Consider the following 12,593-nt stretch of genomic DNA (forward strand, 5'->3'; position numbering starts at 1 on the left):
AGTAGTTACACTTGAGGAGTGTCTTCCGGACGAATTCACAGCAAATGTATAAATGGAGCCAGGTCTTTAAAGAAATGGTAATTTACAAAGCCGTATCACACTATGCGCCCAGAACTGTGGGCTGGATGGCTTGTTTGGTCTTGTTTTGTTATCCACATGTCCGTCTTTGTGCGTATAGTGCATGTGCCTGTATCTGCTTTACTAAATTATTCTTATATTAGTGCACACTTAGATCATTTCCAATTTTTCTCTGCTATATTGCTGCAAACAAACAGCCTTGCCCACACATCTTTGTAAGCTCTAGAAAATATCTCTCCTGAAAAGTTTCATAGAAGTGAAATTGCTAAGTTAAAGGGTAGCCACATTTAAAATTTAAGAGAATACAGTAAATTTTAACAGCTCACTCAGGTATAAATGGCAGCAAGGGCAGAGAGAGTTTGTCTTGTCCATCGTAGCTCCAGCTCCAGAAATAGTACCTGGAACATGGTACAAGCTCAGTGATTACTTGTCGGTGGAATAAATGTGCATATGAGCATATTAATACTGCCTTCTCTAGCTACATTCAGGAGTGCCTGTTTCTCAGATCCTAGCCAAGGCTGAATATCATCGATCTGTCTCAAACTTCCATAGCCACATTTTAAGCTCTATCTGAATTGGATGTTGCTGATTCTTTCACAACAGAGCCATTAAGTGCAGTTGTGTGTGTGACAGAAGTGACCTGAACTTGTGAGCTTGCCCTTAAAGGTGCGGTAGTGTCCGGGAGGCGAGCATCTGAGTGCTCTCGTGTGTGTGGTGACTCTGCCCACGGAGCTGCCGCCTGCGACTTCGCCTCTTTGTCACTGTCTGCTCTGGTGTCCCTGGTCACCACTGTTTACAGGTGCTGTCCTGCGACGGAGATGCGGGGGGTCTGCTCTAGAGCCTTCGGAGCTGACATTTGTGCTGTTTGAACTCCCTTCTAGGTACTTGTTTGCCTTGCAACTTAAGAGGGACCTCCTGGAGGAGCGTCTGCCCTGTGCGGACACCACGGCAGCCCTTCTGGCATCCCACCTTCTGCAGTGTTAGTGTCCCCAGCCGCGGGCGGAGGCGCATACGGTGTCCTAGGTGCACGGCCCTCAGGACTGCCAGCACCTGATGTACCTGCACAGTTAATGAATGTGATGAAAGAACAGGCCTTTGATTTGAGTATTTTCTCCAATAAGCTGAAGATTAACATCTACAGAGTGGAAGTCCTTGAGGCAGACAGTCTCCACCAAGAAAGGAAGGCTCCAGGCCAAGAGCTGCAGCCACACGAATCCCTTCCGAACGTCTCTCCTTTGTGTCTTCCCGCATTTTCCCCGTAAATGTCTTGCGTCTGGGAGCCAAGTGGCAGCCCTGACCCTCAGCACCCCTGGAAAGAGACCTCCCTGGGGTGACCGTCACAGCCCCTCTGGTGATAAGTCAGTCATCAAACCCTGAGGGAAAAGAACACATTTCTCAGTATGTCACACAGCAAGATGTAGCTCAGAAGAGCGGGAAAATTTATATTGTAGGAAGAGGTTCCGAAAAACGGGTGTGTGTCTTGCTGGGGCTTTACAAAGCCCCCCCCACCCCGACAGGGTAGGACGAAGGAAATGCTGCTTCTGGACTAGAGTCCCTGACACAGAAGTGATGTTTCTGAAATTTGAGCACAGAAAGTAGAATGTAGAAAGTGTGGGGGATCATAGGAACGGCTAAGTACGGGGGTTAATTTGTGGTTTGCCAGGTCCCCTCCCCTCCCCCACACACACCTTGTACAAATAGCATATTTTATCACTAGGGGCCTTGCTGTCACTTGTTGATATAAGTTTTCAAAGTGACTTCGTTGTTTTTTATTGGGTTTGAGGTCTTCTCAGAGAGACAGCTGGCTTTCCGGTGCCAATGTGGTGTGATAACCTGTCGAGCCGTCGCCCTGCCCTTGGACATGCACTGCGTCCGCTGCGGGAACCTGCAGAGACAGGGCCACCCGCTGCAGCGTGACTCTGAGCCAGGACGTCTGGCTGTAGGAGACGTGACAGAGCAGCTGCTGACAGCATGGTGGGGTCTGAGGCTCGGATACCGCAGCAGACCCGGGGCCCGCCTGCTCGGGGGCTGTGCCCTGCTCATGGGCGGCTGTGTCTTATGTGGACACAGCACACCCTCAAGTGTGGCACAGTGCAAGCTACGTTTCTGTGAACTTGAGATGGTCTCAAAACAAAAAGATGTATATTGTTTAAGATTATTGGGCTTTAACTACAATTCTTGAAACATTAGTGGCCTCTCAAGCTTCATGAAATTAGAAAGAGACATTGTTCCTCAAGAATTTGAGAGGCCCTGAAGGAAAAAATGATTTAAAATAAATAAAATAAATTAATAAATTAATAATAATAAAATAAATAAAAAATAAATTAAAATGATTTAAAAATTGTCCTGAAACAAACAAGATACATATTCCTGGTCACAACAGTCTTGAGACTACAGACAAATAAAGCGAGGTTTAAAACACAGAAAACTCAGGATAAACTGGCGACTGAGTGTCATCCTCCCTGGGGTCACTCACCAGCATCTTTGTTCTTCAAAACTCAGGAAGAAACTTCTTTACCTGCCTTTATATTTGCCTTTAGTAGCTTAAGATGTGTGGGAAAGTAAAATACAAAATCTTGTTCATAAAATAAAAATATTTATATATTCTTTTATTACAGATTTAGGATAATTTTTTTCTTTTAATTCATGCGTTTGCATGTACAAATGCTTGTATTTTTCTTTATTTGAGAATTAGAATTACTGACTGTTGTTCTCTCACTTCAGCTGAAATAGGAGATTATGATGAAACCCTGGATCGAGAGCACCTTAAAGTGAATGAGTACCTACCCAGTCAGGAGCGTTCTCTTGAGAAGATTCTAGAATTCCACCGGAAGCACACGTGAGTCTGTCAGAGTCAGCCGCTGGCACCCTGTCCCTACGCTATAATGATGAAATAGTGTATTTAAGTAACGGGAGCCACCACTAAGGCTTCTGCAAGGCTGACTAAAGTGACCGCCGTCCACTCCCTGGGAGGGCACAGTCTCACTGCTTTAGAAAGGCCGGAAGGGACATCAGGGCCCTGGTAAGAGTGACCAGAGGGCAGAGCGTCAGGGGCAGCCATGGGGTCCCACCACATGCATGACACTCTTAATGGTGAGAAGCGTGTGGTGGCCCGCCGAGCAGCAGGCGGCCCTCCTGTGAGGTGGGGTAGGGCTGGCGGGCCTGCTCTTTGACTGACTTGACGCTGGTACGTCCTTTCAGGTTGAAGAGAGGTGCAGGAGGGAGGGCCAGGGCCGAGGGCCTGGGGGGAGTTAGCTGTGATATTGAACTCCCCAAAAGGAGAGCGGACAGGAGAGAAGCCTTGCCCTTGAGAAGGTGGACCAAGATGCTCACCTGGAGGACCTTACCCCGGCAAGACTGTGTGCTTCTCATGCATTTGGCCACTCGCGGCACTTGGGGAGCTCCTCTTGTGTGCCTGGCATCGGGACGGGCACTGGATACACGAGTATATTGTTGTGCACTATGGTGTGCAAGCTGAGGGCAGACAGAGCGGCCAGGGTGAGAAGGGTGAGTGGCCGGGCTGCTTGGGCCAGCAGGCATCTCTAAGGAATTGGCCACGTAGGGTTGGTGAAGGGGGAGTGCCAGGCGAAGGCAGCAGCCTGGGAGGGTCCAGGAGACCCAGCATGGTGCCCGCAGTTGCACCTGAATTTCTGGCTTGGCTGGTGGGGCGAGTAATAGTGCCCGCTGCTCACAGGAGGCTGTGTGACTCCACTGTCATGGTAAGACCAAGCAAAGGCCCCAGCCCCCTCTCGGTGCACGGTTGGGGGCACCTCTCAGTGTCAGGGTTCAGCACACTGGGGCAGAAGAACAAAGGGTCATCTCCCAGCGCCAGTCCCCAGGGAGATGATCGCCTGTTTGGGATTTGTTCCTGGAGTTGGCGTGGGGCACTACAGGGTCAAGGGTCCCACCAAGGCATCGGTGCCAGCAGGTGGATGGGTCTGGGATGCGGGCAGAGTGTTGTCAACACGTAGGGCACATCAAGCTGTGCAGGTCACCCAGGGAAGAGAGGGTAGACACAGATGGGAGAGCAGGGCCCAGGACAGCCTCCTGAAGACTGGCCTTGAAGGGAGGAATGAGAAGGGGGCTCCGCCAGAGGCCATGAGAACAAGGCAGGGTGTGTGGGGGTCTCAGGCTCTGAGGGACGGGTACATCAGGAAAGGGTTGAGGCTCCCCACCGGGCCCGGTGAGTGTGGACACAGGCATGTGTGTCAGGTGATGGAATGGTGCAGGTCTATGAGCAGTCACTTTGAGAGCCGCGTGGGAGGACGCCTGTGCTCACATGTTCATGAGCTTGCACGTGTGTGCGTGTTTGTGCGTCTTAGGGGTGTGTCTCAAGGTGGCTGCTTTAAAAATTCGTGAAAGCCAGTTAAAGAGAAATCAGGTGATGTGCTTGACACAGGACTAAACCTGGGTTCTTTCCAACAGAGTGCCGCCATCCCTGAGCTCAGCTGTCTCTTGGCTCTCATGATCTTTTTCTTTTCTTTCTGTCAGATATTTAGGGGGCGCCTGGGTGGCTCAGTTGGTTAAGCATCCAACTTTGGCTCAATTCATAATCTCATGGTTCGGGTCCTGGGTTGGAGCCCTGCATCGGGCTCTGTGCTGACAGCTTGGAGCCTGGATCCTGCTTCAGATTCTGTATCTCCCTCTCTCTCTGCCCCTCCCCCACTCTCTTGCGCACATGCTTGCTCGCTCGCTCTCTCTCTCTCTCTCTCAAAAATAAACATTAAGATATCTATTGTTCAGTGATCTCTACACGCAAGGTGGGATTCGAACTCATAACCCTAAGGTCAAGAGTTGCACACTCCTCTGAGCCAGCCAGGTGCCCCTCTCGTGGTTCTGATGTGCTAACTTTGTCCTCCACGGTCATCAGATATTTACTGCACTTTTATTTCTTTTAATCATTTTTTATGTAGGATTTTTAGAGACGATGTAGTACTTTCATTTTAATCAAGATCTAGTTCTTACATAGTTATTTATAATTATCTTCCTCGACCCACTGGAAACACCCTTGTAATCACCCTTCAAGAGGATATTGAAGGAGTGGTTTTTTTACTTTTATTACAGTTCTTTTGGATCTTTGACATTGAAGGAAAAACATTTGAAAACTGGTGTCTTAGTCCTTCGCGGCTGCTATAACAGAACACCCCGAGCCAGGCAGCTTGGGGACCACAGACTGTGATTTCCCACACTTCTGGAGTTGGGGGTCAGACATGGAGGCACTGGTAGATTCGGGTGTGGTGAGGGCCTGCTTCCTGCGGCACGGATGGCATCTTCTCGCACATCCTCATGGGGCGGGAGGGGCCAAGAGCTCCCCGGAGCTTCTGTTAGGGCATTCTTACTCGTGAATCCCCCACCCAGGCCCTCCCAAAGACCCCCCTCCAAATACCATCACCCCAGAGGTTAGGCTGAAGCATCTGAATTTTGGAGGACACAGACATTCACTCTGGAACGTTCCACCCTCCACAGTTCATGTCCTTCTCACATGCAAAGTACATTCATTCCACCCCAACAGCCCAAAAGCCTTCACTGCTCTAACACCAACACTAAATCCTCTGATTCCATGGCCTTACCTGAATCTCATCTTGATGAGATCTGGCTGAGACTCCAGGTATGGTTTGCCTGAGGCACAGTCTCCTCTAGCTGTAAAACCAAAGTACTGTGGTAGGGGATAGGCGCAGGGTGCACATTTCCCTTCCAAAGGGAGGGACTAGAAGGAAGAAAAGGGTGACGGGTCTCAGGCAAGTCCAGAACCTAGTGGAGCAAATGACATAAACCTTAAGGCTCAGGAATAATCCTCTTTGGCTCTGTGCCCTGCCCTCCAGGCCTACCATACTCCTCAAGTATACCCTCCTGCGGCTCTAGGCAGCCCTGGCCTTAGAAACCTGAGCAAGGGCCAGTTGTGTTCCCAACCCCCACCCTCTTCCACCGTGGCCTGTGATGGGAGAGGCAGCCCTGATCCAGATTGCCTTTGGGATCCTCCTTCCCCCGTCCTGATTTCCATTGCGGTGGCCGGTCCATACTGACCTCCTGCTCAGCCTCTTAGCCACACCTCAGTGTTCTTGTTTTCTGCAATATGGGCAGGCTGAGCACTTTCCACGTCTTAAAATTCTGCGCTTCCTTTTTGCTTAAACTTCCATGTCTCGGGCATCTCTCTCCTCCTGCATTGCTATCAGCAGTCAGAGGAGCCCAGCCATACCTTCATCACTTTGCTTAGAAATCTCTTCGGCCACGGGTGCCAGGAGGGCTTGCTCAGTTAAGCATCCCACTCGATTTCGGCTCAGGTCATGATCTCATTGTTCTTGAGATCGCGCCTGCATCAGGCTCTCCACAAAACACTAGGACACGAATGTAACTCAGCCAGGTGTTGGGCCACTTTATAAAAAGGATCGCCTTTTCTCCTACTTCCAATGACATATTCCTCACTTCTGAGACCTCGCCAGAATGATCTTTACCACCCTCGTGTCTACCAAATTTTGTTCACGAAGGCTTAGGGCTTCTCTGAGAAGAAAGGCTTTTTCTCTGCTCTCTTTTCCTTCTTAGCCCTTACCAGAATCTCCCTTAGCATCCCTAACCCTAACCTCCCCTCAGAACTCCTCCAGCTTCCGCCCAGTGCCCCGTTCCAAAACAGAAGCATTGGGACACCATGGAAAACGGTTGTCACACCCTGGGTGTTCCTGCTTGATGATGATTTATCAAATATAAGCTGATAGTCGGGTGTCCATATCAGACTCAGAGAATAGAAGCTTTAGTCTAACAACAGAAACTGTGGGAAGGGCTGTTCCTTAAAGATCCAGAAGCTCAGACATGTGGGAGTGAGAGGAAGGGTTGTTGATGGAGAACCCCACATGCAGGGCTCAGGCCTTGTGTAGGGGTTCTCCTAACCAGGACCCTGTCTGTCCCCTTCGCCCAGCTGTGCCCTCCCTGAGCGGCAGCCTCCTGGAGGCTGGTCAGTGTGACATGGGCCATGGTCCCTGCCCAGGTCACTGCCCTGGGAGCAGGACTGTGGACTGTGCACTTGGGAAACATGGTTTTATTCCGTTTCATAATTTTATCCTTATAAAAGTATACTCTCTCGGTTAGAATTGTACATTACGAAAACGGTTTTTTTAAGTATGAAATGGGTTTCATGAGATACCGGTGTTATCTGTGGTTTCCCTGCGTTTCGTACCTGTCTCTGCGTAGAGTGTTTGCATGTCACCTCCTCAGTATTAAGAACAAATTACAAGGCTGAGCACCTCAGCTCATTTTGTGCATACAAAGAAAACATTCTACCCATCAGGAAGTGGATCACAGGATAAAAGGAAATGGACAGTTTCTTTGGCCTGTGTGTGCTCTGCTGCACTTCTAGTGGGTAAATACACTCACAAAAGCAATCCATTCTCTAAAAAAGCCTCCTGTGTGGGTTTGTTTCATTCTGCTTTGTTTTCCTGATCAGTTTTGTTACACACCTTGGCTCTTTTAGAAATCAGGTTGTTTTCAGTGCTGTGATCATGCCGTCCTTTGTCATAGGGGCCAGACGCCTGCTGAGTCGGATTTCCAGGTGCTCGAAATTGCCCGAAAGTTGGAAATGTATGGCATCCGTTTTCACGCCGCCTCTGACAGGGAGGGGGCCAAAATTAACCTGGCCGTTTCCCACATGGGTGTCCTCGTGTTCCAGGTAGGGAGAGGGCAGGGGTGTGCGAGGACTGGGTGGGGGCTGATTTGACACGTATTGGTAAATTTTCGTTCTGATGCTGAAGGTCTTGGACTGGTCGGAAGAACCTAGTGTGCCTGTCTCATCCCGCGGAGCACTTCTTTCCCTGTCCTTGCTGTCACAGAGCCCTCTGCCCCCCAGGGCACGTGGTCAAATGCCACCATTCTAATGCTGAGCCACAGTTCATGTCCATAGAACCTTCAGCAGAAACACTGGCTCTTCCACGCTTCAGGCATGGACCTGCTGCAGGTCTGGGTGTGACGCTCTGTGAGGTGTCATTTCAGTACATGAAATAGACTGGAAAATATCAGAGTCTGTTGCACGTGATAAGCGTCAGTACAGCCTTCAGGAACTCGTGTATTAGTTATGTATGGATATGTAATTAGTGACATAAAATGGCCACTAAGTTCTGCCTGCAGTCACACATGTGTGTGCTTGGGTTTTTGCTGTGGAAGCATCCGAAGCAGAGGAACGCAGACCCTTTGTGCCTGGACATGGTGGAGGGCTCCCTGCATCCTCTCACTCGGGCTCTGTGGCCCAGGTGCATGCAGCCGACCTGCAGAGACCTGCTCATTGCTGACCGCCATGGAAGGTTGCATCCTGGGAGTCCAGGGCTGCATCCTGTGACTCCAGGGAGTCCACTCTGTGGGCTCTTTTTTTTTTTTTTAAGTTTATTTATTTATTTTGAGGGGGTGGGTGGAGAGACAGAGAGAGAGAATCCCAAGCAGGCTCTGCACTGCCAGCACAGAGCCTGCCCGACAAGGGGCTTGATCTCATGAACCGTGAGATCATGATCTGAGCCGAAATCAAGAGTCAGACACTTAACCAACTGAGCCACCCAGGCGCCCCATCTGTGGGCTCTTTTTAACCTGTGTTTGCCTAAAATGGCTTGTCTAGTCCAGGCCTCTGTAGTCAAGCTACACTTGCTTTCTTTCCCTTTCTTTTTTTAACCTAGCCATCAAATTTCAATTGCCTACTGGGAAAAAAATTAATTTGTAAACAGAACGCTAATTGTGTTATATCGTACACTGACTGACAGGCAATGATCGTGTCAGGCACACCCAGTGAGTTGGTGGACCCATGACCTCCCACACCTGCTCACTCAGATGACAGTTCTACCATCATGCATGATGAAAATCACATCCATCTGAATCCAGCCAGTGTCATTTTCCAGAAAAGGATAACTAGTTTGTAACTGGAAGAAGTTAAAACCAGAAATTAGAGTCTTCAAATTAACCACGTTAGATGGAATTCACTATTACTCTCTCAATTGTTGATGCAGGGGCACCCCGTGGTGACAGGCTTGCGTCCCTACTCCAGCCCACAGAGAGCCTCCTCTTTTAAAGACTTTCATTTGGAAATACTTTCAAACTTAGAGAAAAACTGTAAAGAATTAGAACAGCACATTGAGCCCCCACTTGCCCTTTGCCCAGATTGACGCACTCCAGCGTTTCTCACCTGTGCTTTATGGTTTGTGCTTCCCCCAGCACACATTCTCCTCCCCCAGCTCTCTACATGCACACGCACATGTGCACCTGCAGATGGTTTTTCTGAAGCATTTGAGAGTGAGTTGTAGACTTGAGGGCCTTTGACCACTGAAGGCACATATTTCTAACAAGAAAGGGCTCCCTTACCCTCCTCACTGACGCAGCTGATCCACTGTTCATTTTCTGGTCTTGTCAGCCGGCAGCGTCCTCACAGCTGCTCTTCTCCCCAGGATGGGACCCAGTCGAGGACCAGATGCAGCACTTAGCGATCGTGCCTGCAGTGTCCTTTAAGCTGGAACATTTATTTTTTTCTTTATCTTTTACCGCCTTGACAGTATTGAAGAGCACAGTCCTTTTTCTCTTTAATAGGATGTTCTTGACTTGTGGTTTGTCATCTGTTTTCCTGGGATTAGGTTCAGGGGACACATTCCCAGCTGGACCCCTACCCGGGTATTGTCACGTCCTTCTCAGGGGGTCATGACAGAGACACCACCTGGCCTCACTGGTGGTGTGAATCTTCATCGCTGCTTTCCGGTTATTAGCTATCAGTTACTATAGTTACTAGTTTTTCTCTTTCAACTAATAAGCAATCTGTGGAGAGGCATGTTAAGACCATTCAGTTATCCTGTTTCCCTCCAGATCTCACACCCACTGAACCAGATGGTCACAGGCTCCCGCAGTCCTGGGCCTCACTTTCAAACTCAGTTAACCAGGGATTGAAATCCTCTCCGTTCAGAAGAAACAGAACCTATGCCAGGGACGGAAGAGGAGAAACAAAGCCCATAGAATCCTCAGAGAGGACCCCACCTTCTGTCTGTCCCATGGGCAAGACATAGAAAATTGCTTTATGCTGGGTGATGCTTATGAGGAATAGGAATCCGAATGTACAGTTTTCATCTTGTTGTGTGAAATTCTAGTCTAGTCATTTATAACAGTAAAACACTGGTAATTCATCAGGAGGCTGGTGCATCCATACTGTGGAGCATCAGGCAACTGCACAGGAACGTAGAGGCTTCCTCTGTCGTGGCACGTGGGACGTTCTGTCGGACGCCCTGTCCCTGTTGTGTGAGCAAAGACTCAACAGGTGTGTGTGGGGTTTGCTGCTGCCCGTGGGGAAAAAGGAGAATTACACCCCATTTATGCCACAGAAGAACCAGGTGGTATTCGTGGCCATGGGGAAGGCAGCTATGGGTTCCGGGAGCCAGTGAGGGGGCTTTTCCCGTGGACACATTCTGGTGCTGCGAGTTTGAACCTTGTTGACGTGTTACTGTCTTACGTTTTCTGGAACGCCCTGCAGAAGTCAGAGAGGACCTTCATCTCTGAAACACGAGCAGTGTCCAGTCACAGGGACACACGGAGAACAGGAGCGCCTGCAGGTCTGAGATGCGGTGGCAGAGAGGGCGGTGTTGGCGGGATGGGACTGGAAGATGAAAGTGAGGCAGAATCTCCACCAGGAGGCTTTGACTGAAGGTGGAGGAGGGGAGCGAAAATTCGGGGAACAGCTCGGGAGGCCCAGCACCCAGCACCCAGGAAGCCCAAAGCAGCAGAGGGAGCCTTTAAGAAATTACCTGGGGAAAATATCCAGAACTGAATGCACAAATTTCTATGTTAGAACCATCTACACGTTCCTCGTGTAACCCACGAGGAAAGATCACCACAGAACACACCGGTGTGAAATGTCATAGTAGGGGATGGGACCAGAGAGCTTCCAGGAGGAGAGACCAGGAAGCGTGTCAGACTCGTCAGGGGCAACACTGGAAGCCACAAGACGACCGGGCAGGCGGTCGTGCAGAACACAAAAGTAAGTCAGTTCCCACCCAAGGGCCTGTGCCCCGTCCAGCAGGACTTCCCAGGACTTCCGTGCAGAGAAAATAAGAGAGTTTTCCAGACACGCAGTTTTGCAAAGGGGTGAGTGCTGAGCACCCCTTAAAGGACGAAAGAGACCAGGATGGCGGCGGGGGGGGGGGGGGGTGGCCTCACGCTGGGGGCTGGGGCCTGGAGAGCACCTGCCAGCACGCAGGCAGCGGGGAGAAAATTGTCTCGTGGATCAGACCCATCGAAGAGTTTAAATTCTGCATGGATGGTTTAGGCTGAATTGGTGATGGGAACATAGAGAATTGAGTAAATGAAAAGAGGCACTCAGTAAGTCAAGAAAAAGGAAAGGAGCAAAATATAGTTAGAATTCACCATAGCTCAGCCTGTGAGCTGTATTCACGTGATCAATAGTATGGAAACCAAATTTAAAATTCAGCGGCCATCGAGGGGTACGGGAGGGCTCAGAGGCCAGGTCTCCCACAGGCACCCCGGGCGGGCGTCAGAGCTGCTGGGGAGGGTGGGGGGGTTTCTGTCCCAGCAGGAGTGCTTGAGCATGGGGCCCACAATGCCTGGGTTCTGTCTCAGGCCCTGCCTGACGTTTCTAATTACACCGTGGGTCATTGCATACAAATCCGTGTGAGAGCAGTGCTGCCGGCTGCTCAGGTTTAAAAGTTAGAAAGTCTCTGCTCTCTTTCTCACTCTTTCTCTAAATAAATAAACTTTAAAAGCGGGGAGGGCTTCTCGGTGGCTCAGTCAGTTAAGTGTCCCACTCTTGGTTTCGGCTCAGGTCATTATCTCACAGTTGGTGGGATCGAGCCTCGAGTCTGGCTCTGCGTGCGCGGACAGCGCAGAACCTGCTTGGGATTCTCTCCTCCCTCGCTGCCCCCTCCTGCTTACTCACGTGCACGCACACTCTCTGTGTGTAAATATACTTTAAAAAATAATAATAGTAATTTGTAGGAGAGCCGTATCAAAAACATCAACTTTTCCTAAAACAGGCAGATTTGTATGTTTAGTGTTGACATATTAATTCAGAGTCATTCCAAATATAATTGTAAAGTATCAAGTGGGTTGTTGTGCTATCTGGTAAGTTTGTAATTTAAACATTTCTCTGTTTCCGGGCGTTTGAGTGGCACGGTCGGTTGAGCATCCAACTTCAGCTCAGGTCATGATCTCACAGTTTGTGAGTTCAAGCCCCACGTTGGGCTCTGTGCTGACAGAGGTCCTCCCCACCCCACCTTCCCTCTCCACTCCTCCCCGGTTGTGTTCTTTTTCAAAAATCTATATTAAAAAATAAAAAATCTTCTCTTTTCATGAAAAAATGTGTGTGTCTGTCTGGATTATAAATGTGTCTGAGTGTGCATCTCTTGGATTTCAGGGCACCACCAAAATTAACACTTTTAACTGGTCCAGAGTCCGAAAACTCAGCTTCAAGAGGAAAAGGTTTCTCATCAAACTGCACCCAGAGGTCCATGTAAGTACGATTTTGAGCACTTTCTAAATTTTAAGAAAATTTATTC

At 49.5% G+C, this 12,593-nt stretch overlaps 1 protein-coding gene across 7 annotated transcripts in view; it reads left to right on the forward strand.

Annotated features, from left to right (window-relative positions):
- FARP2 (FERM, ARH/RhoGEF and pleckstrin domain protein 2) overlaps nt 1–12,593 on the forward strand; it is a 104,371-nt gene that overhangs the window by 49,280 nt on the left and 42,498 nt on the right. For 6 of the 7 annotated variants that reach the window (XM_053216102.1, XM_053216100.1, XM_053216103.1 and 3 more), the window contains exons 6-9: nt 960–1,057; nt 2,803–2,917; nt 7,588–7,735; nt 12,452–12,547. In XM_053216102.1, the coding sequence (XP_053072077.1) occupies nt 960–1,057; nt 2,803–2,917; nt 7,588–7,735; nt 12,452–12,547 (457 nt within the window). The remainder of the gene's footprint in view (nt 1–959; nt 1,058–2,802; nt 2,918–7,587; nt 7,736–12,451; nt 12,548–12,593) is intronic. The other variant, XM_053216101.1, reaches the window with a different exon arrangement.

Source organism: Acinonyx jubatus, chromosome C1, assembly GCF_027475565.1.
Source record: "Acinonyx jubatus isolate Ajub_Pintada_27869175 chromosome C1, VMU_Ajub_asm_v1.0, whole genome shotgun sequence".
Classification (NCBI taxonomy): domain Eukaryota; kingdom Metazoa; phylum Chordata; class Mammalia; order Carnivora; family Felidae; genus Acinonyx; species Acinonyx jubatus.